Source organism: Hyla sarda, chromosome 12 (genome assembly GCF_029499605.1).
Source record: "Hyla sarda isolate aHylSar1 chromosome 12, aHylSar1.hap1, whole genome shotgun sequence".
Classification (NCBI taxonomy): Eukaryota; Metazoa; Chordata; class Amphibia; order Anura; family Hylidae; genus Hyla; species Hyla sarda.
The window spans coordinates 19,261,007-19,286,716 of NC_079200.1; the positions used below are offsets into that span (position 1 = coordinate 19,261,007).

A 25,710-nucleotide genomic window follows, 5' to 3' on the forward strand; every position below is an offset into this window, starting at 1 on the left:
AAAAGCGTATTTTGGTCACTTTTTATACCATTAAAAAATGGATAAAAAGTGATAAAAAAGTCCGATCAAAACAAAAATGATACTGATAAAAACTTCAGATCACGGCGCAAAAAATGAGTCCTCATACCACCCCATACGTGGAAAAATAAAAAAGTTATAGGGGTCAGAAGATGACATTTTTAAACGTATAAATTTTCCTGCATGTAGTTATGATTTTTTCCAGAAGTGCGACAAAATCAAACCTATATAAGTAGGGGATCATTTTAATCGTATGGACCTACAGAATAATGATAAGGTGTAATTTTTACCGAAATATGCACTGCGTAGAAATGAAAGCCCCCAAAAGTTACAAAATGGCCTTTTATTTTCTGATTTTGTCGCACAATGATTTTTTTTTCGCCATGCATTTTTGGGTAAAATGACTAATGTCACTGCAAAGTAGAATTGGCGACGCAAAAAATAAGCCATAATATGGATTTTTAGGTGGAAAATTGAAAGGGTTATGATTTTTAAAAGGTAAGGAGGAAAAAACGAAAGTGCAAAAACAGAAAAACCCTGAGTCCTTAAGGGGTTAAAGAACTGTTAAAGGGTACCTCTCATCAAATAAACTTTTGATATATTTTAGATTAATGAATGTTGAATAACTTTCCAATAGCATGTTAATGAAAAATATGCTTCTTTCTATTGTATTTTTCCCGATCAGTCCTGTCAGCAAGCATTTCTGACTCATGCTGGAGTCCTAAACACTCAGAGCTGCCAGCCTGCTTTGTTCACAGCCAAACAGGCTGTGAACAAAGCAGGCTGACAGCTCTGAGTGTTCTCCTTTGTGAACAAAGCAAACTGGCAGCTCGTAGTGTTTAGGACTCCAGCATGAGTCTGAAATGCTTGCTGCCAGGACTGGTAGGGAGACCCCTAGTGGTAATTTCTTCAAAGTGGAAAATGTAATAGAAAGAAGCATATTTTTTAATAACATGCAATTGTAAAGTTATCCTGCATACATTAATCTATAATATATCAAAAGTTTTTTTGATGAGAGGTACCCTTTAAGAACAAAGATATGACAAGAACATGTTTACCTCGTTTCTGACTACAAGTGGTGCTGGATGGACATTATATGAATTAAAGGCGATTGTCATGTCCCATGCATCAACTATAGCAACAGGAAGATCTTTGAAGGCTTCTCTTACAATCAGGTATTGGATGTAGCCATGAAAGTCACTGAATCTCTCCACATCCGTATGGATTTCTCTGGTGTTCTCGGCCTTGATGATGACCTTGGTATCTGGACTCCTTAAGAAGAGTCTTTCCACAGCTCTGTGTACATTCATAACCCTCCTGATGAAGAGCTGGATTGGGAAAGGTCGGAAGTGTTGACCGATTGAGATGACCAGGACGTGGTGTGGACCTCCAGCTAAGTGATCGATCTCATCGCTCATGTACGAATCATCTTTAACATCATACGAATGTGTCCCAACAAAAGGATGGCTGTGCTTCTTATAGTACAAGAGGATATTCCTTTTATCATCTGCTGCGAAAAGCTTCGAACGGAGATCAGCACGGTCAATATTAAAGTTCTTGAATCCTGTTGGGAAAGGAAAAGCGGACATTTTTTTCACAATGGAAACTTCTAAGCCGACATTCCAATAGCCTTTTTTCATCAGACTCAAATTAGGATAGTCCATCAATATGTGATCAGTGGAGGTTCAACGCCAGCCGCTTTTGTCAAATAGCTAAATAGAACAGCAGCTCAGTCCCATTCTCTTTCATGTTTGATACAGCTGCAGTACCATCCATAACCAAATTTATGGTGCAGTTCACGGCTAAACAATAAAGGGAACTCTGCACTTGTTAGATTGTCGTGACTTCTCTATTCCATATCTATCAGCTAACAGTGGTGGAAATCTGACCCTTGTAGATCAGATATCGATGTCCTAAGGATAGGCAATCAATGTTACAGTCATGGAAAACCCTGTTTAGCATATGCTGTGAAAAATAAATAAATAAATAAAATAAATATAATAAAAACAATAATAATAAAAAAAAAAAAAATAATATATATATATATATATATATATATATATATATATATATATATATATACGATGGTCCCTCAACATACGATGGTAATCCGTTCCAAACGGACCATCGTTTGTTGAAACCCATTTATGTTGAGGGATCCGTGCAATGTAAAGTATAGGACAGTGGTCTACAACCTGCGGACCTCCAGATGTTGCAAAACTACAACACCCAGCATGCCCGGACAGCCGCTGGCTGTCCGGGCATGCTGGGTGTTGTAGTTTTGCAAGATCTGGAGTTCCGCAGGTTGTAGGCCACTTTTAGACAAAGTTGTACTCACCTGTCCCCGCCGCTCCGGACCGTTACCGCTCGTCACCGCTGCCCGGGATGTCGCCGTCCATCGCTGTCGCAGTGTCCCCGACACTCCGGCAAGGCCTCTGCTTCCCCGGCATCCTCGCTCTCCGTCGCCGCCATCACGTCGCTACGCACGCCGCTCCTATTGGATGACGGGACGGCGTGGGCAGCGACGTGATGACGATAATGGAGAGCGCCGACGATGCAGGGGATCCCAAAGAGGACGCGCCGGAGCCCCGAGGACAGGTGAGTGACCATCACCGGAGCTCACGGGGCACCGTAAACGGCTATTCGGTGGCAGCTGAAGCAGTCTGCGCTGCCGGATAGCCGTTTATGCGATGGCCCCGACATACAAAAGAATCGTATGTTGATCCTGCCTTCAACATGCGATGGCCTCTGAGAGGCCATTGCATGATATATATACACAGTATATATGATATACACACACACACACACATATATATATATATATATATATATATATATATATGACGTGGTAGTCCATGTACAGTATCTCACATAAGGAAGTACACTCCTCACATTTTTGTTAATATTTTAATACATCTGTAATAAGTCGATCTGGTCCTGAGAGTTAAAGGGGTTATCCAGGAAAAACTTTTTTTTATATATCAACTGGCTCCAGAAAGTTAAACAGATTTGTAAATGACTTCCAAATAAAAAAATCTTAATCATTCCAATAATTATCAGCTGCTGAAGTTGAGTTGTTCTTTTCTGTCTGGCAACATTGCTCTCTGCTGACATCTCTGCTTGTCTCGGGAACTACACAGAGTAGAAGAGGTTTGCTATGGGGATTTGCTTCTACTCTGGTCAGTTCACGAGACAGGTGTCATCAGGGAGCACTTAGACAGAAAAGAACAACTCAACTTCAGCAGCTCATTAGTACTGAAAGGATTAAGATTTTTTTAATAGAAGTAATTTACAAATCCGTTTAACTTTCTGGAACCACTTGATATATATAAAATCAATTTTTTTCCTGGATAACCCCTTTAAGTTCTCTGATGTTTGGCTGAAGCATCATGCGTTGCTTTGATGATGCCCTGGCCTATCAGGAGGCTTGAACTTAGAGCTAATTTAATCTGGCCTCAGTGACTACGCCCTTCTCAGGTGCACATAAATACCCAAGCAGTTTGGTTCTCAGGTTGCCTGTGTTAAGTCTTTCTGCAGTAGCTTCTGCATTACTCCTTACTTGATCCTTCTTGTCTACTTTTGACTCTTTGCTTTGTCACCCGATTTACCCTCTGTAATTTGTTTTCTTTACCTTGAGTTTTCTTGATTTTGATTCAGCCTGTCTGACCATGCTTTCTTTGTTAGTCTGTTTATTCCCTTTATTTTGGACCTTGTGCTTTGCCTCAGCTTTTTTTTGGATCTTGTTGCACTCAGAACAGGGACCACTGCCCAGTTGAGGATCCATCGCATAGGGTGGATACTCAAGTAGGCAGAAAAAGTGGCTGTGGGTGAGCTCAGTGCCACACATGTCCCTGTCCTACAGGACTGTATCTTTGTGACAATATCATGTGACAATACTGAAGAAATGACACTCTGCTACAATGTAAAGTAGTGAGTGCACAGCCGGTTTAATGCTGTGTCTCCTCAAAGTAACTCAACATACAGCCATTAATGTCTAAACCTTGGCAACAAAAGTGCGTACAGTCCTAAGTGAAAATGTCCAAATTGGGCCCAAAGTGACAATATTTTGTGTGGCCACCATCATTTTCCAGCACTGCCTTAAGCCTTTTGAGTTCACCAGAGCTTCACAAGTTACCACGGGAGTCCTCTATATTTCCTCCACTCTGACATCACGGAGCTGGTGGATGTTATAGACCTTGTGCGCCTTCACCATGCTAGAACAGTCCATCACCTTTACCAGCTTCTTTAGCAAGCTAGTGGTCATCTTGGATGTGTTTGGGGGTTGTTATAATGTTGTAATACTGTCCTGCGGCCCAGTCTCTAAAGAGAGGGGATTATGTTCTGTTCTGCTTTAGTATGTCACAGTATATGTTGGCATTTCGTGGTTACCTTAAAGGGGTACTAAGCTGCTCAGCGTTTGCAACAAACTGTTCCGAATGCTAAGAGCCGGGAGCTCGTGACAAGAATGCACTGTGGTCAGACAGAAAAGAAATTCAAAAAGAAAAGAACTTCCCGTGGAGAATACAGCAGCTGATAAGTCCTGGAAGGATTAAGATTTTTAAATAGAAGTAATTTAGAATTTCCCAGGACTACCCCTTTAAGTTTACTGGAGAACTTTGCTGTGCTTCTATTTGGACCCATGGGGACTGCAAGTTGGTAGACCAGAAAGATTTCGATTCAGTGACAAGTGTTGCTACAAAATAATGAAAAAGGTCTAGGAGACCCAGGCCACCTCCTCTTTCTGCCTCCCCTCCAGACGAATTTAGATAGCATCTGTTTTAAGTGATTTAGGGTACGTTCAGACGAGCGGATTTACAGCGTATTTTACACTGCAGATCCACCGCTGAAGGACCTCTGTATGCTGCCTTTACATGTGCCTGCTCGGAGAGGCAATACGCCGCTACGTGCAGACACACTGAAGCGATGTGCGAGTCGCTGCGCATGCGCGGTGTACTCCCACACATTGCGGCCGCTCCCCCTGCTTAATGAGCTAGGTCGAGAGCTGCCGCGATGTGCGAGTATACTGCGCATGCGCATGGCAACTCGCACATCACAGTCTGTCTGCTTGTAGCGGCGTATTGCCGCTCCGAGCAGGCACATGTAAAGGCAACATATAGAGGCCCTTCAACGACAGATCCGCAGCGAAATACGCGTGTAGAATCCGCTCGTCTGAACGTACCCTAAAGAAAGAAGTGGGGAGAGATATGAGAAGGATATGGTAGAGGTATAGCAGTTTTGGGAGAACAAGCATTTTGAAGGCGGCAATCCTTCCCATCCACGAAACTTCATTTTGTTCTAACTGTTCTAGGTCTTCCCTGAAAACTTTAAGAAAGTGACTATGGTTATTATCATGCAATTTAGTGAAAGAGGGAGTTTCTTGCACCCCTAGATATGTAATAGAGTCACTCTGGGTGCTAGAGTATCTGAGATCTGGGTTTGTCAGTGAATGGGTAGCATTTGAGACTTGGCGTTAAGTTTATAGTATGAAACTCTACTGTAGTCTTCTATGATAGCAAGGGCCCCCAGCAGTGACCGCTCTGGTTCCACCAAAGTTAGAATCACTTTATCTGCATATAAAGAAATGAGATGAGTGCGAGAGCCAATGGAAACTCCCCTAATTGATTGTGCAGCTTTAAGAGCCGCTGCAAGGGGCTGTATGCAGAGGATACATATCAGTGGGGAGAGCAGGCATCCCTGACAGGTCACATTACCAATAGAGAAACTGCTGGATGGCGTTAATGAAGACGCCACAATGGGGCAGAATAAAGGGCTTTTATAGCATTTAGAAATGTGCCGGAAAAGCAATGTGCTGAGAAAGAAAAGTACCAATTAATGTGATCAAAGGCTTCCTTGGCATCCAGGGACAGGAGAATTAATGGTGTCTTATGGGAGTCAAGATGATGTAGTATATTTACAATTTGTCTAGTGTTTTCATAAGTCTGGCGGCCCCTCACAAAGCCCACTTGATTGATTATAGAATTGGGATTAAAATGTTTGCATTTTCCTAGCATAATCATCATGAAAAAATTAGTGTAAAGCATTGCGGACAGAGTCAGGATGCTATTGGTTGGCGTCTGTTTATTCAAATCCTCCACCAACTTTTGCTCGTTCAACAAGTTGTTTAACTTTTATATCATTTCTGTTTTAACTGTGTCCCTTATGGGCATTCCATATCCTACTGCCACTGATGTCAGGGGTAGAATTAATTGAGAAATATTGAGATAGGGTGTAGCAACAGGAAATCATTGCAACTCCAGGAGGAGGACCATCTCGTTGTTCAATGACTAATGTGATAGGTGTGTGATCAGACCACTTAAAGGCTTCGATGGTGGAAGACTTTCCAAAAAGGATCTGTCCACAAGAATCAAATCTATCCTTGAGTAACTATTAGTAGGAGCAGAATAATGAGAGAAATTTTGCTCATTCTCAAGCAGCATACGCCAAGCATCATAAATCTCTTCACTATGGAGAACTTGTTGAAGCGAGAAGGGGCGGCATCTCGCAAAAGAAAAGAAAGATCAGCCTCAAAATCTGGGACTGCGTTAAAATCTCCAGTGAGAAGCAATTGGCCCTGTTTATGCTTATTATTTATATGGAAAGTTTTCCTCAAAATGCAACTAGCCCCTATTTGGGGCACACACCGATGCAATGGTATATTTAACGTTATTGAGTAAACAGACTAATACAGTGAAGATCATAGATCTCGTTTTGCCGTTGGAACGCAAATGTGTCCTTAATAGCTATCATAACACCCGTCGACTTGCTGGAATAGTGGGAGCGGTATGTGCAAGGGAACCGTTTGTACCTAACATGAAAGGTGTTAAGCCAGTGTGTTTCCTGTACGCATCATTCGCAAGAAACTGCGCTTCAGCCCACAAATATTAATAGATACAACCTTTAATAGTCATAGGGAGTCCGGTTGTTACTTGTGAAGGTAGTCTTGCAGGAGTCCATATGGCGTGACGCCCAAAGGTATAAAGTGAAGTTGAAGAATTTGGTATGCACAAGTACCTAGAAAGTAAGGGAAAACAGGGAAAAGGACAAACAAAAGCAGAGCAAAATAACAAAGCTCCTTGGAGCTCACAAAACAGAACAAGTCAAGAAAGTGTTGATTAACTATTCTCATCATCAGCTCTTGGGGGGATAGAAAGTTACCTGTAGACAGAGCAATATGTGGAGACCAAGAACCCAGTCCAAGCAGCTCTCAGTGGTAATAACTGCGTGATTGCCCTACAACCCTCCAGTATGGAACCTGTACGGTTAGGCCCAGGCCTTCAGTTGTTCAACACCTTCTTTCAAGGTGCGTATAACATGCAGCTTCTCATGGCATTGGTCTAAAACTTAACTTTTAATTTTACAAATAATAACTATATTAACGTGCTCAAAATTGCCCACTAGGTGGCAGTGTATGATTAAAATTACAATCCCGTATTCATTTGTTTTTGTTTTGTGGCATATTATACTTGGATATATCTGACCACGGGGCTCTGTATACAGTGCTCTGCTCAAATGCCGTCTATGGACTTAGCATCTCAGAGCTCCGTGGTCCATCCATATATTACTGCCGGGATTGAGCTAAAATCTGTTCTCCTCTATATCAACGTTTCGCCGGTGAGACCCGGCTTTTTCAAGAGTCTGAGGTACACTGCGTTATGGCCGCTTTCTTATTTATGCCCTCGCTACTAAGGCGCTAATTGCTCGGCGTTCGCTTCTACCAATAGCACATCGTTCTTTTACTTACATCATCCTCCGTCACTCATTCTGCTCATATTCATTGGAGGTTGTCATTTTTATGTTGGCCAATGTGAATTGTTCCTCTGCGCATGGCAAGGAACTTAGTCCTGCCGACCAACTTTGCTTGCTTGTCGTATTTGTTTCTGCGCATGTCTTTGGACTTATATTATTTTTCAGGTGCCGAATTTTCTCTGCGCATGTCTTTGGACATAGTTTTTCTTCTTGCATGTCATTTCTCCCTTGCACATATGTTTAGACTTAGTTCCTCTTCTGTCATGTCTTTGTTTATCTGCACATGTTTTGGGACTTAGTTTTTCTTCTATCATGTCATTGCTGCTATTTTTCTCCATTCACTGTTCTTATCATTCTTGAGTAAGTTAGTCGGCAGGACTAAGTTCCTTGCCATGCGCAGAGGAACAATTCACATTGGCCAACATAAAAATGACAACCTCCAATGAATATGAGCGGAATGAGTGACGGAGGATGATGTAAGTACGATGTGCTATTGGTAGAAGTGAACGCCGAGCAATTAGCGTGTTAGTAGCGAGGGCATAAATAAGAAAGCGGCCATAACGCAGTGTACCTCAGACTCTTGAAAAAGCCGGGTCTCACCGGCGAAACGTTGATATAGAGGAGAACAGATTTTAGCTCAATCCCGGCAGTAATATATGGATGGACCACGGAGCTCTGAGATGCTAAGTCCATAGACGGCATTTGAGCAGAGCACTGTATACAGAGCCCCGTGGTCAGATACATCCAAGCATAATATGCCACAAAACTAAAACAAATGAATACGGGATTGTAATTTTAATCACACACTGCCACCTAGTGGGCAATTTTGAGCACGTTAATATAGTTATTATTTGTAAAATTAAAAGTTAAGTTTTAGACCAGAGAGGGTCTCTATTCAGGGTTTACCCTGAGGGGAGTTGCATCCCCAAGGTTTTTTGTTTCTGATTAAAGTGCCCGTAGACCCTTTAGGAGGTATTTTGGTTATACATCTCATGGCATTGGACCAAGAGGCGCGTGGGGTATCTCCACTTGTAAAGGATTTTCTGGACACGTAATGCTGCGGTGACTGGAACCAGCTGTCTGCATATTTGCAGGGTAATGGCTGATAAAACTGTGAATAGAGAAATCATGTGGAATTGTTCAGGGAAAGTGTCCCGATCTCTAGATTTCACCAGGAGGGCTTCCTTGATATGAAAAAAGTGTCCCTTGGGATGTCATCTGCCAGGTGTTTTGGTCAGGGAACTCTATGCGCCCTGTCTAAGAGTAAGTCTCTAGGTGAGGCATCTGGCAGCAATTCCTTAAAGAAATTCCCAAATAGGTATGTAGCTCTTTGGCAGATACAGATTCAGGGATGCCCCTAAATTTGATGTTATTTCTATTCTAGGTTTTCTACTTTTGCACGTAGATCAGACACATCGGCTTCTAAATTATCATGGGCATCGATCAAGTTGTTCTGGGATTTAACCAATACAGCAAGCTTGGTTTCAGTGTGATCTACTCTTGTTTCAACCTCCGTGATAGCAGAGCGTATAGGTTGTAACGTATGAAGCAAGTATGGAGCTAGAGATGGAGGTGTTGAGAAGCAATAGCATACGCTTCAGAGTGACTTCAGTCACAGGTACATCTGATGCCGGGTCCGAATGAAAAAAAATCCTCTCCTGCAGTTAGAAAATCCTACACCAGGGGATTAGAGTCATCCTCGTGGCCATCAATCTCCAGGCATGGCCGTTGCCTTAATGGGATGTTGGAGGCAGAGGATGGAGAAGGCGCCATGTTGGCGTGAAGAGGCACAACGGGATGCCCTTCAGGCTGTTGGCATGGTCGGAGTGGCTATCTGCCAAGATTACTGAAGCAGGAGGCAGAGGTGAGCTGCATCTGTGGTCTTTAAGTGGGTAAGAAGAGTGCGGCTGATTTGCAATACATCTTATCACACTGGTGCTGTGTGAGGATAAGGTGGCACCATATTGGGAAGCACGGCTGGGTAGTGGCGTGTAGAAATCAGTCAATTTCTTCAGCTTACTGGTCGATTTTCCTCTCCTCCGTGACGGCATGTTGGACAGAAGGAGTTCGGGTGACCATCGAAAGTAAATGGGACAAAATTAGATAAGTTATCCAGGTCACAGTCGATGATTACAGTCGCTAGCTGCAGGAGCTCAGTGTTCAGGCAGCCACCTTGCTCCGTGGCCAAGCCACACCCCGCCTAGTCCATCTCCATGTAGAGCAACAATTCAGATCCTCAGTAAGTTCTTTGCCATGAGGTGCTGTGTGGCACTTCCAGTGACCAGTATTAGAGAGCATGAGAGCGATAACACCAAATATAAGGCACCTGCTCCCCATTCGCACCTTAAACCATGTAACACTAATAAGTTACATGACACCGAGAAGGGAAATGGCTTATGGGCCCAATTTGGACATTTATATTGTGTAGTCATGTACTGTATGTAGACTTATGTTTGCGTCCATGCATATAGTAATTGCTTGAAACATGACATGATTTAATAAGCTTTTAGTTTTTCAATGTGTTCTAAATTCACATGGTCACATGGCTGGGGAGCCCATGGCTTTTAGATGGCATGAAATTAGCAAAAGGGTGTGGCGCCCAGCAACGTGGTACATTGCCCATAGTGGATTATAATATATAATAAAAATACCTTTGAGTGTTTTTGACAAATATTCAAACCATTGTCGCACTGTAGAGTCTCCATAAAGGTAGAGAATTTTATCCTTTAAACAAGCGTACATCTGGTCTTGGGTGGTAAAGTCAGGGATCTTACAGAAGACAGGTCTCCATTTATTTTGTAATACAAACCCACTGGGAAATGGAGATTCCATTCCAATCTTACAAATGTTTAAGTTAGATGAAGCTGGAGCTGTGGAGATGAAAAAGACAACAAATTATGTATTCACTCTTTGAATCACGGCTATAGTATCTATAGATAGTTAACAAATACTATGTCTATGTGAAGACACCACACTTGAAGGTATTCTAATAATCAAACCATGAAGCTTTATTGTTGCACGAAGTCAAAGTACAAATATATCAGTTTAGTATAACCAGTAACAGAGGCCACAACAGACTTAACTCAAAATAATAATAATAAAGGAAAACAACAAAAAAGGAAAAAGAAAAAAGGAAAAAGGGAAGGGAATGACAAAAATAAATCCATAGGTACTTCTACAGCATAAGGTAGATAATAATGACATACGGTAATATTGAACTGCTATGTATGAGCAATATAAGGCAGAGCTCAAGTAAAACATTTCTGCATATTTAAATGAACATACATATACATAGCCAGACTCCTATAGCATAAGGCCATCTCACCCCCCAGGCCCCCCCACTCCCCCCCCTCAGATCAGTAAGTGGTGAGACAGTGACGGACTGGACAGTGGTTAGAATCAAGCCAGGGTTTCCACAACAATTCGAATGCCTCCACCCCGTCCTCCCTGATAGCCATCAATTTCTCATTAAGCATTAACACATTAATTCGATCAACCACTCCAGAAAAATCCAGACTAGATTGCTTCCATTGGGAGGCTATATAAATCCTAGTGGCCATCATAATAAATTGGGTAAAGCGGAAAGTATGAAATTGCATTCTAGAAGGCTTATGTCCCAACAGACAGAACTCTGGAGTTCGAGGTACAGTACCCGGGATCAGAGATACAAGAAGATCCAACACTCTCGTCCAGAGGCCCACCACCGTGGGGCATCCCCACCACACATGAAACATCGTACCCCTCTGGTTACAGCCTCTAAAACACAGTGGTGAGCATTCCGGAAAGACAGCGTGGAGTCTCGCGGGAACCATGTAAGTACGGTGTAGGACCTTCAAAGCCGTCTCTGCAATGGAAACCTGCCAGCTGCCTTTACTAAGTGTAGTGCAACAGTCCGACCATTGGTTTGATGTCAAAGTTATATGCAGATCCCCCTCCCACTCCTCCATAAATTTTAATTTCCCCTCATGAGGTGGGCTGTTGAGGTGAGCATATAGTAATGATAGGAGTCCAGATGATGTAGGTCTATATAGAAGGAATGCCTCTAGAAAGGTGGGGGAAGTATAAGGGACCCTGTCTGTCAGTGTATGAAGAAAGGAGAGTATTTGAAGAGCCCTGAATGTCTCCCGATCAGGTAAACCTTTAGAGGACTGAAGGGAGGGGATGGTGTGTAAACTACGGTCACGAAGGTCATGTAATCTCACCAGTTTGTTATCAATCCACCATTGAAAAGAGGAGCGATGTAGGCCAGGAAGAAAAGAGGGGTTAGAGAGGAAAGGGAGCAGAGGGGAAGAAGGAGATTGTAATGAGAATTTAAAGCGAACCCGACGCCAGAGAGAGAGAGTGAGTACAGCGCAACTAATGCAGAACTCGGGACCCTAGTCCCTATAGGGCCAGTCGTCCACATCAAAGCCATATAGGAATAGGGTGTCAGAAGCCGATCCTCCAACCTCGTCCACCTAGGAGCCCCTCCTCCCGCAGCCACCTGTGTCAATTGTGCTATGCGTGCCGCATAATAGTATTTCAATAGATTGGGAACTGACAAGCCTCCCCACTTTTTATTATAGTGCATCACCGTCCGGGATATTCTATGCCTCTTATTGTTCCAGATGTAATCAAACATGTCTCGCTGCATGGCATCTAAATCTTTTCTATTCACTGGAATGGGCAGGGAGCGAAATAAGTATAATAATTTGGGCAGAGCCATCATTTTAATTACGTTAATTCTACCAATCCATGAGATATATGGAAAATTCCATCTTGCTAAATCGGATCTAATTAATTTATAAATCGGGATATAATTCAATTTATAGAGGATGTGGACAATTTCACTCCCAGATAGGAAAGACCCGAGGTGGCCACTGTGAAGTGAAAGGATTGATGAATCTAATGTTGGACCTCTAATGGAATACCACAGTATAGAATTTCCGATTTGGTCACATTCACTTTAAGGCCAGAGGAAATGGCAAATCCTTCCAGGACCTTGAAGAGATTAGGCAAATATATTAAGGGATTCGTCAATGTCTACAACAGGTCATCAGCAAACAAATTCAACTTATACACTGAGGACCCAATCGTCATCCCTCCAATATCAGGATTGTCCCGTATCGCCTGCGCCAAAGGTTCCATCGCTAAGGCAAAAAGAGCAGGTGACAGGGGACAACCCTGCCGAGTGCCTCTCCCAACTGTGATTGATTGCGGTGCAGTCGAGGGCAATTTCAGGTAAGCTGTCGGGTGGGAATAGAGATATTTGAGTATCAATATAAAAGGGCCAGAGAAACCGAATTTCGACAGCACGGCGAACAAGTAAGGCCACGTCACACTGTCGAAAGCCTTCTCTATGTCAAGGGCTAACAGCGCCATAGGAGTCGAGTTCTCCCTTGCCCAGTGAATTTGATCTACAACTTTCCTAATATTATCTGGGGCCTGGCGACCCGGTATAAATCCAACCTGGTCTTGGTGAACCAGGCCAGACAAATAGGGATTAAGACGCTGGACCAGTATAGAGGTGAGTAATTTTGTGTCTACGTTCAACAACGATATTGGACGATAATTGGAGACATTAAGGTGGTCACGGTTGGGTTTAGGTATAACTGTAATCATAGCGTCTAAGAACTCGGGAGGTAGAGATGTCTCAGAGCGCAGAGCATTAACCACTTAAGGACCAATGACGTTGTGGAACGTCATGGCACCCTGGGCTTTAAGGACCAATGACGCTGGGAGTTGTGGTTTTGCAACAACAGGAGGCACACTGGCTGGGAAACATTGTCTGTTTCCTAACTCAGTGTTTCCCAACCCGTGTGCCTCCAGTTGTTGCAAAACTATAACTACCAGCATGCACTGATGGACTTTGCATGCTGGGAGTTGTAGTTTTGCAACAGCTGGAGGTCCCCCCCCCCCCCCCCACTGTGAATGTACAGGATACATTCACATGGGCAGGGGGCTTACAGTGAGTATCAGGCTGCAAGTTTGCGATGCAGCAAATTTTGCGCGGCAGCTCAAACTCGCTGTAATCCCCCGCCCATGTGACTGTACCCTAAAAATACTACACTACACTAACACAAAATAAAATAAAAAGTAAAAAAACACTACATATACACATACCCCTACACAGCCCCCCTCCCCTCCCCAATAAAAATGAAAGCGTCTGGTACGCCACTGTTTCCAAAATGGAGCCTCCAGCTGTTGCAAAACAACAACTCCCAGTATTGCCGGACAGCCGTTGACTGTCCAGGCATGCTGGGAGTTTTGCAACAGCTGGAGGCACCCTGTTTGGGAATCACTGGCGTAGAATACCCCTATGTCCACCCCAATGCAAATCCCTAATTCAGGCCTCAAATGCGCATGGCGCTCTCACTTCGGAGCCCTGTCGTATTTCAAGGCAACAGTTTAGGGTCACATATGGGGTATCGCCGTAATCGGGAGAAATTTCTTAACAAATTTTGGGGGGCTTTTTCTCCTTTCACCCCTCATGAAAAGGTGAAGTTGGGGGTCTACACCAGCATGTTAGTGTAAAAAAAAAATTTTTTTACACTAACATGCTGGTGTTGCCCCATACTTTTCATTTTGACAAGAGGTAAAAGGGAAAAACGCCCCCCAAAATTTGTAATGCAATTTCTCCCGACTACGGAGATACCCCATATGTGGGCGCAAAGTGCTCTGGGGGCGCACAATAAGGCCCAGAAGGGAGAGTGCACCATATACATTTGAGGTGATTTGCACAGGGCTGGCTGATTGTTACAGCGGTTTTGACAAACGCAAAAAAAAAAAAAAAACCACATGTGACCCCATTTCAGAAACTACACCCCTCACGGAATGTAATGAGGGGTGCAGTGAGAATTTACACCCCACTGGTGTCTGACAGATCTTTGGAACAGTGGGCTGCGCAAATTAAAAATTTTGTACAGCCCACTGTTCCAAAGATCTGACAGACACCAGTGGGGGGTAAATGCTCACTGTACCCCTTGTTACATTCCTCAAGGGGTTTAGTTTCCAAAATGGTATGCCATGTGGGGGTTATTTTGCTGTCCTGGCACCATAGGGGCTTCCTAAATGCGACAGTTACAAATTTTGGGGGGTATTTTCTGCTATTAACCCTTGCAAAAATGTGAAATTTGGGGGGGAAACACACATTTTAGTGAAATTTTTTTTTTTTTTTACGTATGCAAAAGTCGTGAAACCCCTGTGGGGTATTAAGGCTCACTTTATTTCTTGTTACGTTCCTCAAGGGGTCTAGTTTCCAAAATGGTATGCCATGTGGGTATTTTTTGCTGTCCTGGCACCATAGGGGCTTCCTAAATGCGACATGCCCCCGAGCAAAATTTGCTCTCAAAAAGCCAAATATGACTCCTTCTCTTCTGAGCATTGTAGTTCGCCCGTAGTACACTTCAGGTCAACTTATGGGGTACCTCCATACTCAGAAGAGATGGGGTTACAAATTCTGGGGGGTATTTTCTGCTATTAACCCTTGCATACATGTGAAATTTGGGTGGAAACCCACATTTTAGTGAAATTTTTTAATTTTTTTTTACATATGCAAAAGTCGTGAAACACCTGTGGGGTATTAAGGCTCACTTTATTCCTTGTTACGTTCCTCAAGGGGTCTAGTTTCCAATATGGTATGCCATGTGGGTATTTTTTCCTGTTCTGGCACCATAGGGGCTTCCTAAATGCAACATGCCCCCCTAAAACCATTTCAGAAAAACGTACTCTCCAAAATCCCCTCGTCGCTCCTTCGCTTCTGAGCCCTCTACTGTGCCCGCCGAACACTTTACATAGACATATGAGGTATGTGCTTACTCGAGAGAAATTGGGCTACAAATATAAGTATACATTTTCTCCTTTTACCCCTTGTAAAAATTCAAAAATTGGGTCTACAAGAACATGCAAGTGTAAAAAATGAAGATTGTGAATTTTCTCCTTCACTTTGCTGCTATTCCTGTGAAACACCTAAAGTGTTAAAACGCTGACTGAATGTCATTTTGAATACTTTGGGGGGTGCAGTTTTTATAATGGGGTCATGTATGGGGTATTTCTAATATGAAGACCCTTCAAATTCACTTCAAACCTGAACTGGTCCCTGAAAAATTGTGATTTTGGAAATTTTGTGAAAAATTTTAAAATTGCTGCTGAACTTTGAAGCCCTCTGGTGTCTTCCAAAAGTAAAAAATCGTAAATTTTATGATGCAAACATAAATTGGACATATTGTATATGTGAATAAAAAAAATTTTTTTGGGGAATATCCATTTTCCTTACAAGCAGAGAGCTTCAAAGTTAGAAAAATGCAAAATTTTCACTTTTTTCATCAAATTTTGGAATTTTTCACTAAGAAACGATGCAAGTATCGACAAAATTTTACCAATATCATAAAGTAGAATATGTCACGAAAAAACAATCTTGGAATCAGAATGATAGGTAAAAGCGTCTTAGAGTTATTAATGCTTAAAGTGACAGTGGTCAGATGTTCAAAAAACGCTCTGGTCCTAAGGTGTAAAATGGCCTGGTCCTTAAGGGGTTAAAGAAGGATAGTAAGTGCGGGGCAAGGATTGCTACAAATTTCTTGTAATATGCAGCAGTAAGGCCGTCCGGCCCCGGGGACTTCCCTAATTTTAATCGTGCTATGGCATCCTGCACCTCCTCAAGTGTGAATGGTGAATTTAGAGTCTCTCTGGCTTCAGGTGTCAAAGAAGGTAAGTTCACAGAAGATAGGAAGGAGTTCAGGGAAAAGGAGTCAGGAGAGGAGCCCGAGGGAGCAGCATACAAATTAGAGTAGAACTGATGAAATGCAGCGTAGATCTTGTCAGGATGAGAGGTTTTGAGACCAGGACGCAACTGTAGGCAGTGAACTCGATTAAATGATGCAGTTTTCTTCAACATCATGGCTAACAGGCGATCAGGCTTATTAGCGTATTTGTAGTAAGTGGCCTTAGTCCACCTAATTGCTTTCTCAACAGAAACTGACTTTAGTGCGTCCAGTCTCGTCCTGGTCTCTTTTAGTGAAGTGTATAAGGACTGAGAGGGGTCCTGTTGATGAGCATAGGTCAGCCTATTTAGTTTAGCCTCCAATGCTGCCCTCAGATGCGTACGATCCCTTTAAGACCAGTAGCAATAGAAATAATACGACCTCGGATGTAAGGCTTATGAGCCATCCATATCCAAGCTGGTAATGCATCTGGGGTAGAATTCTGGCTAAAGTAAAGGGTGAGGTCAGACTCTAGCTGATCTCTCACTCGGGGCATGGTGAGTAAAGCTTCGTTCAAACGCCATCTGAATGGACAGCGAAATGGTGATAGAAAGTCAATCATAGCATACACCATGTCGTGATCAGACCAGACAGACGGTACATGTTTAGCAAATAATAAGCTCGGCAATAGCATCACATTCAACAATATCCAGTCTATTCTGGTATAATGACTTTGAGCCGGAGAATAATACGAGTATCCCCTAGTAGTCCCATTATGTTCACGCCAAGCATCAGTTAGACTAAGGTTAACAAAGGATTGGCGTAATAAAGGTTGTTGGCTGGCCGGCCTGCGGAGAGGAGCCACATTGGATCTGTCTAACCTCCCATCATATACCATGTTAAAATCACCAGCCCATACCAGTTGATCGTATTCTACCTTTTCAAGCATTCTTCAAGCATCCAAGAAAAATTGCATAGGGGTATCGGTGGGTGCATACACATTAAATAAGCATAATTTTTTGTCATACAACGTTCCCAATATCAGCAAAAACCTCCCCTCGGGATCCGTCCGTACCTGATCCACTATAAATGGAAAGGAGTCACGCATCAAAATCATGACTCCCCTACACTTAGACGTGAACGAGGAGATGTAGAATCTACGGTATGACTTATGAAAAAATTAAGGACTGGACGACTGAGTGAAATGTGTTTCCTGTATATAAATCAGGTCAGGTTTTAATTTAGTATAATCTAAAAAAGCTTTCTTACGTTTAAGTGGGGAGTTAAATCCCCGGACATTATGAGATATAACCTTAGCCATGGACAAGGCAGAAGATAGTTACGCTTGTTAAACATAACAATGGTATAGCACTGTAACCAACATCTAAAAAGGAGTCTGGCCGTATATTACCCCGCTTACACCCCACGTCCAGTAAGTCATGCAGGTGCGTACCTAAGAGGAAAACAAAAAACAGACAAACAGATATACATATATAAAACAAAACAAAACAAACAGAAGTCCAGATCCTAGGACCACCAGGCAGCCACCAGTGACTGTCTAGTAAAGCTCCTAAACCCCCCATGGAGGGATGAGGCACACTGGCCCGACATGCGGCCTAGCCATAACCAAACGAAATCGGAGACTGTCCCGAGTAAAACATAGTCCTAGGCAAGTAGGAGGCAGTGTCCCTTCACGGCAGTCCTTAACAAATATACATTAAATGCAGTCCTCAAGCAAGGAGGTACAATTCCAGGATACGAAACATGAACGCAGATGGTCATCTAGTCACTCAAGTCATATAGGCAGCCGAGTGCCTTTCTGTTGTTTAGATGCACGGCCATCCTTGCCAACTGGGGTCCAGGCACGGGAAACCCTGCTCGGGCGCTGCGGGAGAGGGGGTTGATCAACCAGGGGTATACATGCCCGGGTGAGTACCTCTTGTGCCTCTGAGTATGTGCGGACAGTGTGAGAGTGCCCCTTTATCTGGAAAGATAGCGAGAAGGGGAATCCCCATCTATAACGGATCCCCTCCTTATGGAGTGCCAGGGTGACAGGTCTAAAGTCCCGACGTCTTGCTAAGGTGGAGGGGGCCAAATCAGAATAGATATGTACCGTAGCAGGAACTCCCGGCAGGGCAGCGACATTCCTGGCAGCCTGTAAAATCATATCTCTCACCTCCGGGTAATGTAGTTTCAAGATGACGTCTCGGGGGAGATCCGGATTTTTGGGGCGTGAGAGCGCTCTGTGGATCCTATCGAACCGCAGCATCTCCGGTTCCAGATGCGGGACCAGCTCGAAGAACAGAGAAGTGATGGTCTTAGTCAGGTCCGTCACCTCATCCGGCAACCCTCTTATGCGCAGATTGGCGCGGCGTGACCTGTTTTCTAAGTCCTCGAGTTTCAGCTCGAGGGCCTGAAGCTGAGTGATCCTCCAGCTCCTTCTTGTCGGCTTCCACCGCCTCCGCCAAGTCATCCACTCGCGCCTCTGTATCCGCAACTCTCTGCCCCAATTCCTGCAGTTGAGAGGAGAGATCAGTCACGGCCTTGGTAAGTTCGATGCGGAACATGCGCTGTATATTCTTAAACATGGAGGCAGGCGTAAGGTCCCCAGGGTCCGGAGTCTCCTCCTCTGAGTGCTCCACAGGCGAGCTCGAGCGGGACGCCGCCATCTTGGAACGCGAGCTGGTCCGGAATAAGTCGGGGATAGACTGCGATAAACGCTGAGTCAGGTGATGCTTTTTCTTCTGCTGCGACCGGGGCATATTCCCCAAGGCTTTAGTGGGGTCTCCGGGTCTGAGGAGCCGTTTTCCGGCGCTTAGAAAGGCTAGTAGGCCACAGTCAGCACGGAGCTCACATCAATACCGTCCTCCTGCGTTAGCCGCGCGCATGCGCCCCCACTTGAAGGTATTCTAAAGGAAGACTCTAGGTTTGTTGCTAAGAGAAACAGCATGATATGTAAAATATTATCTCCTAGTCCATTTTCCTCTTTTGATAAAGAATCTTCCAAAAATTGGTTACGGCATATAGGGAATGTTCCAAGTGGCCGCAGCAGATGCGCCATTTGTAGATTTATGCAACAACCGCAAGTAATTACATCTGCCGTTACATCACAAACATACAAAATTACCTCTTATATTTCCTGCATGACCACACACGTGGTATATTGCATCACGTGTGTGAGTTGCTCTTAACAGTATGTAGGGTCCACATGTAGACCCCTTAAAAAACATATCTCCAAACACATAGCCGGAGCCCGCAACACTATTCACACCAGTTCGTCTTCAGGAGCCTCGAAAATTTTTTAAGGAGGTACATCAAGGGTCAGTTACGTCTCTGCAAGTCACAGCCATTGAACATGTATCCAAGCCAGTTAGGAGTGGTAAGGGAAAAAAAAAGGAAAATAAGGAGGACAACGCCTCGTGTATTACCCAAGATACCGTAGTCCCTAATTATAGCAGGGCAAGGAGGGTTCTATAAGATGTCTGCTCACCTGGCTACGGTGAAAAAGCGTATATCACCCCTATGGGGTCTGAAGAAATTATCTGTGCTCAAACTGCTGGGCCCAAGGTGCAGATGGGTGGAAGAGGACTTCTCCCATAGGAAACAAGCAAACGGCAAGATGGCATTCTGAGGAAGGAGGATTGACCTTCCGAAATGCGTCTATTGGTTATTTAATGAACATAGTGCTTCCTAGCACTTTAATCCTATCTTGGCTTCCACTTTGATGCTTCTGGAGTTCTGAGCAGCGGCCGCTGATAAGGTTTATTTTTCTATAAGTCTGCATGTTTCCTATGGGAGACTCTTATGCCCAGCTCGGCCTTGTAAAACACTCCTTCATAAATATTCGCGGCTCATGTGACAATGGCTGGAAGAACAGACCAATCAGAATGGGAATTTCACTGGGAAAACCCCTGTATTACTGAAGTGCATGTACTGACTGGCTGTCTGGTAGTGCCCCTTACAGTATTAACAGGTACTACATGTTCTGTACTATCTGCTTATTTTTCTTTAATCCTCACTTTTTCCTATTTTTGGATGACATTTTGGGGCTTCAGTACCAATTACCAGGCTTCCATAAGGTTAAGGTCTTAACATACAATCAGGGGTGGACATATCGCTTGTGCAGCTGTTTCAGCTGCACTGGGGCCCAGCGTGTGAGGGGGCCCACCGCCTTTTGAAAGGTGGCAGGCTCCCTCACACGCTGGGCCGGCCTCACCATGGCATGCGGTGGATATATGATGAGGCAACCAGTCTTGCCCTGTCACTAAACTGCTACTTACATCTGCCTGCTGGAACTTCCTGGTGGAGGTGCGCGCGGTGAGTGACGTCATCGCAAGTGCTGCGACGGGATGCTGACGTCCTGTGTGGTGTGTGCGATGACGTCACTTACAGCGTGCACCTCCACCAAGAAGTCCGCCAAAGGCAGATGTAAGTAGCGCAGGCCAGGTAAGTGTGTGAGGGTGTGTGTGTGTTGGGGGGGCTATGCTACCTATTGTAGAGAATCTATGCTATGCTACCTAATGTGGGGAATCTATGCTACGCTACCTATTGTGGGGAATCTATGCTATGCTACCTATTGTGGGGAATCTATTCTACTCTGGTGTTCCAGTACGGGACATGATCTGTCTGTCCCATCAGGTTGAGTCCCTGTCTGTCCCTGGGGCTCTCCTGTAGTGTCTCCCCCTGTGTATATAGGTTTCCCATAAAGGGTTTTCACATAATGAGTAAAGGACCTTTATTGTTTGTCACATGATGATATTTGTACCAAATGATTGTGTTTAAGTCACATGTTTAAGTCATATGATTGTTACCCAGAGAACCCAGTGACCAGGTGACCTCCCAAGTAACCTATGGGCTCCTTGCACAGCGCCCCTATATGAGATAAGGAGGAGCTGCAATCGCTTTTTTTCATCTCTCTTAGTTCCTGAGGTCTAGTGGAGTCAAGTCGTCTCAGTGTCTGTGTCCAGAGCATTGGAGGCCTCAAGCCTAAAGTCTGCAGCCAACTGTCAATTGCAAATAAGCTAAAGTCATCTAATTGTCAGTCATCAAGTCAGTCAAGTCAAGTCTACTGTCTAGTCACCGTGACCTGCATTATAGTCAGTCTACCTACCGCAAGTCCCAGCAAGCCTGCAAGGTCTCTCTGTGTCACTGGCCACCTCTCTGGGATACTGGCTGAACTGTATAGACTGTACCATCTGTCTTATCTCAGTAAAAGCTAACGTTAACCCCAACCTGGCCTTGGACTCTTTATTGCCCTGCCTGACCTAGGACTATTGGTACTAGCTTCGGGTGGGTATATAGGAAAGCCATGACCTGGCATTACGAACATGAAGGGGTTAATACCATCTACCCCTGGGCAACACCATCTGCCCCCTAAACCTCACCTAACCCCCCGTGGTTCACCACACTACGCTATCTAATGTGGGGAACCTCGATACCTAATGTGGGGAACCTCGATACCTAATGTGGGGAAACTATGCTACCTAATGTGGGTAAATTATGCTACCTAATCTGGGGAAACTATGCTACTTAATTTGTGGAATCTATGCTACCTAATGTGGGGAATCTATGCTATCTAATTTGGGGAAATTATGTTACCTAATGTGGAAAAACTACGCTACCTAATGTGGGGAATCTATGCTACGCTACCTAATGTGGGGATTCTATGCTACATTACCTAATGTGGGGAATCTATGCTACGTTAATTAATGTGGGGAATCTATGCTATGTTACCTAATGTGGGGAATCTATACAATGCTACCTAATGTGTGGAAATTATGCTACGTTACCTAATGTGGGGAATCTATGCTATGCTACCTAATGTTGGGAAACTGCTGCCTACCTAATGTGGGGAAACTATGCAACCTAATGTGGGGAAACTATGCTACCTAATGTGGGGAATCTATGCTACCTAACGTAGAGGAAAATATGCTACCTAATGTGGGGAAACTACGCTACCTAATGTGGGGAATCTATGCTACTTAATGTGGGGAATCTATGCTACCTAATGTAGAGGAAACTATGCTACCTAATGTGGGGAAACTATGCTACCTAATGTGGGGAAACTATGCTACCTAATGTGGGGAAACTACGCTACCTAATGTGGGGAATCTATGCTACGCTACCTAATTTGGGGAATTTTCACAGGGGCCCTCTGCTGTCTGTGTCCGCCCCTGCAATGGTCGTCCTGGAACCGATAAATATTAATAAATATTGTAACTTGAAGGACCACTGTATATAATCGCCCAGTCGTTAGAATGGGTTCTGCGTAATACTACACAGTATTTATTCCCTGTAGTGGCCACCACAATGAAATTGTTCAGTAGTTTGTGATTACAGTTGAGCGAGCCAAGACTGGATTTTTTCTGAACTTCAGCAAATCGCAGCCTTGGCAATGTCGGGGCTGAGCTGTGCTTGGAGCTGACAACCCTGAGTACAGCTCTGCCCAGCAGCGCTAGTTCACTCCTTCCTTGCTGGGCTGGCGCCTAACGCATTAACTGCGCGGTTAACTGGGCCAAAAGAGTTAAGTTGCGTTGCGCCCCTTCACTGTCGGTATACGGTGTGAACCAAACACTTTCCGCTTGCTCAACTCTCTTTATGATGATATCCGGCAATCATCAGGAGTTTCTGATGTAAAAAAAAACACACACACAAAAAAAACACATAAATAATTGGAGATTAGAAATTTAGAGTTAAAACTTACCCGCACATGTTGTAACGTGGATGTAATTAAAATCTCCTTTTATATTAGCAGCTATATTTTTCCTAAAGAAAAGATATAAGAAAATATTTTAAAAGATGTGATAAATTGATCTGATAATCTAAATCTAAACATCTGATCTATTTTTAGAAGATAGTGGCATATTGCTTTATCAAGGGATTGTGAGTTATTAAAGCAGAGTTACCAGGGTGCCTCCACATGTTGCAAAACTACAACTCCCAGCATGCCCAGACAGTCTTTGGGCACCGCTGTATATTTTACAGGAGCCCAGACTCCCATCACTATACGGACTGCTGGCAGAAATATGTAGGGATGAGCAAACTTTAGAAAAATTAGATTCGGCGAATTTTCAGAAAAAATTCGGTTGGGGTAGAATTTATTTGCGGCGACTCTATATTTAAAACGGCTATTTCTGGCTTAGAGAGAGTGCCTCAATAGGGTTATAGAATCCTTTGCTGTGTTCTAACACGCATATAGAGTGTGCTGGGGTAGTGAAACAATACTGTTATTCAAAATAACATGCAGATTACCGTCATCGCTGTTAGAATCACTGCCACACAGCAGCACAATGACAGAGCCTGGAGGTGGCATCAGTGTGAGGAGACCACATAGTGACTGAATGACAGAGCCTGGAGGTGGCAGCAGCATGAGGAGACCATATAGTGGCTGAATGACAGAGCCTGGAGGTGGCATCAGTATGAAGAGACCATATAGACCAAAAATAGTCGCATCTGTACTCCAGGTCCAACCTGGTTTACAGAAAGTGCATACATTTGCAGAAAAGGACATTAACACCCACTTTAACAACTGCTCTTGTTCTGCATCATGAAACAAAGCTACTACATTAAAGTTAATGTTAATTATAGAAAAAAATTATTATATAACTAATAACTAAATACACACTGCGCACCTTGTTAATTTTAGGACACGTACATGCTGGCGTACCCACTACATTTTAAAATTAATGTTGGGTTAAAATAGAAAAGACACAAAATAATTTTTACAGGCTACGTAAATAACCCATATATGGCACTAAAATTTTTCCTTAAAAAAACAGAAACATCCATAATACAGCTTCATGCATATTTTTGGGGTGGGTAACGTACCGAGCCTTTTTTTTATTTATTTATGTGGCTTCACTATTGCTTATGTGCCTGTTGCTGCTGCGCTGTCTTCCTTCCTGACGTAAACTCCGGCCTCACAAATCGACGCAAGACTCCGCCCACCGCACCACAAAATGCGTGCTCAAAATCATACAAAAAAGCCTCCAGAGTACGGGTATTCATGGTGCAGCATAGTATGTTTTTAATATATTTTTTTTATTTCTGAGGAGGGTGGATGGGTTGTTGCTTGATAGTTGGGGTGCAGCTATTTGGTGCCAGGACGGCCAGTCAGGGTGTCACCCGATGCGGTACACCCCCTCCTTCCCGTCACTCTCTAGCAACACTACTGGTAATAAAGGGTAGATAAAGAACTTCGGCTATTAACATAAGGGAAAACTTTTCTGCTTTGTAAAATACTTTTGTAAGCGGGTTTCCTGGGTTTTGCTTACCTATGATTTATTTATCAAGGTCGTGCGACTATTTCATAAATAGGTCTCATGTAAGCAAAAGTAAGTTAAAACAAATTTGTCATATAAAAATGTCTGACTAGCACAGCCATGGCTATGCATGAATACCTACCTCTGTAGATGTTGAAATGATAAGGAAAGAATAAGGGGAAAAAAAATGCCAAACGCAAAATGGATTTTGTATTTTATAATTCCCTATTGACTCTCTGCCAACATCTGGCCTCTGCATTTGTACCCAAAAAACAAGTGGAAACAGCCTTAAAGGGGTACTCCGCCTCTAGACATCCTATCCCCTATCCTTTGGATGGGGGATAAGATGTCTGATCGCTGGGGTCCCACCACTGGGAACCCCCTCGATCTCCCTGCTGCACCTGGCATTCGTTCAGAGCATCGGGTGCAGCGCCGGAGGCTCGTGACGTCATGGCCATGCCCCCCACATGTCTATGGGACTTGCATTAAGGGGGCATGGCCGTGACATCACAAGCGGGGTGTTACCGCGAGGAACAAACCTCCACCCTGCATCGCCAGTCATCCAGCATGGAGCGAAGTTTGCTTTGTGCACCGGATGTCTGGGGTGCCACAGCCGAGATCGTGGGGGTCCCCAGCGGCGGGACCCCCATGATCAGACATCATATCCCCTATCCTTTGGATGGGGGATAAGATGTTTAGGGGCTGAGTACCCCTTTAAAAGGGTATTCCCATTTGAAGAAATTATCCGCTATACACGGGGAGAAAATTGTTCCTAAAATGAGTGTTGCTCGCTGCATGTATGTATGTGCCTGGCTAGCATTCCAAAACATTAATAAACCCCAAAATTAGACACTACTCCCAAATATCATCAATAAAGTTTATTGAATACATATATTTTAAAATATTACATTAACAATTAAATAATACACATGCAGTCACAACAGGAAGTACCTAACAGGTAAGGTGTGGGAACTGCGTAGGTATCCCAGTAAAAAGACAGACCC

The 25,710-nt window shown here is 43.8% G+C and overlaps 1 protein-coding gene across 1 annotated transcript in view; it reads right to left on the reverse strand.

Annotated features, from left to right (window-relative positions):
• Positions 1-1,031: 1,031 nt before the first annotated feature.
• The window catches only part of LOC130296262 (NXPE family member 2-like), a 149,438-nt gene continuing 124,759 nt past the window's right edge, over positions 1,032-25,710 (reverse strand). Inside the window, exons 3-5 of the mRNA XM_056547653.1 lie at positions 23,149-23,210; positions 10,416-10,634; positions 1,032-1,582 (exon numbers count right to left, since the gene is read on the reverse strand). Of these exons, the coding sequence (XP_056403628.1) occupies positions 1,044-1,582; positions 10,416-10,634; positions 23,149-23,210 (820 nt within the window). The 3' untranslated portion in view covers positions 1,032-1,043. The remainder of the gene's footprint in view (positions 1,583-10,415; positions 10,635-23,148; positions 23,211-25,710) is intronic.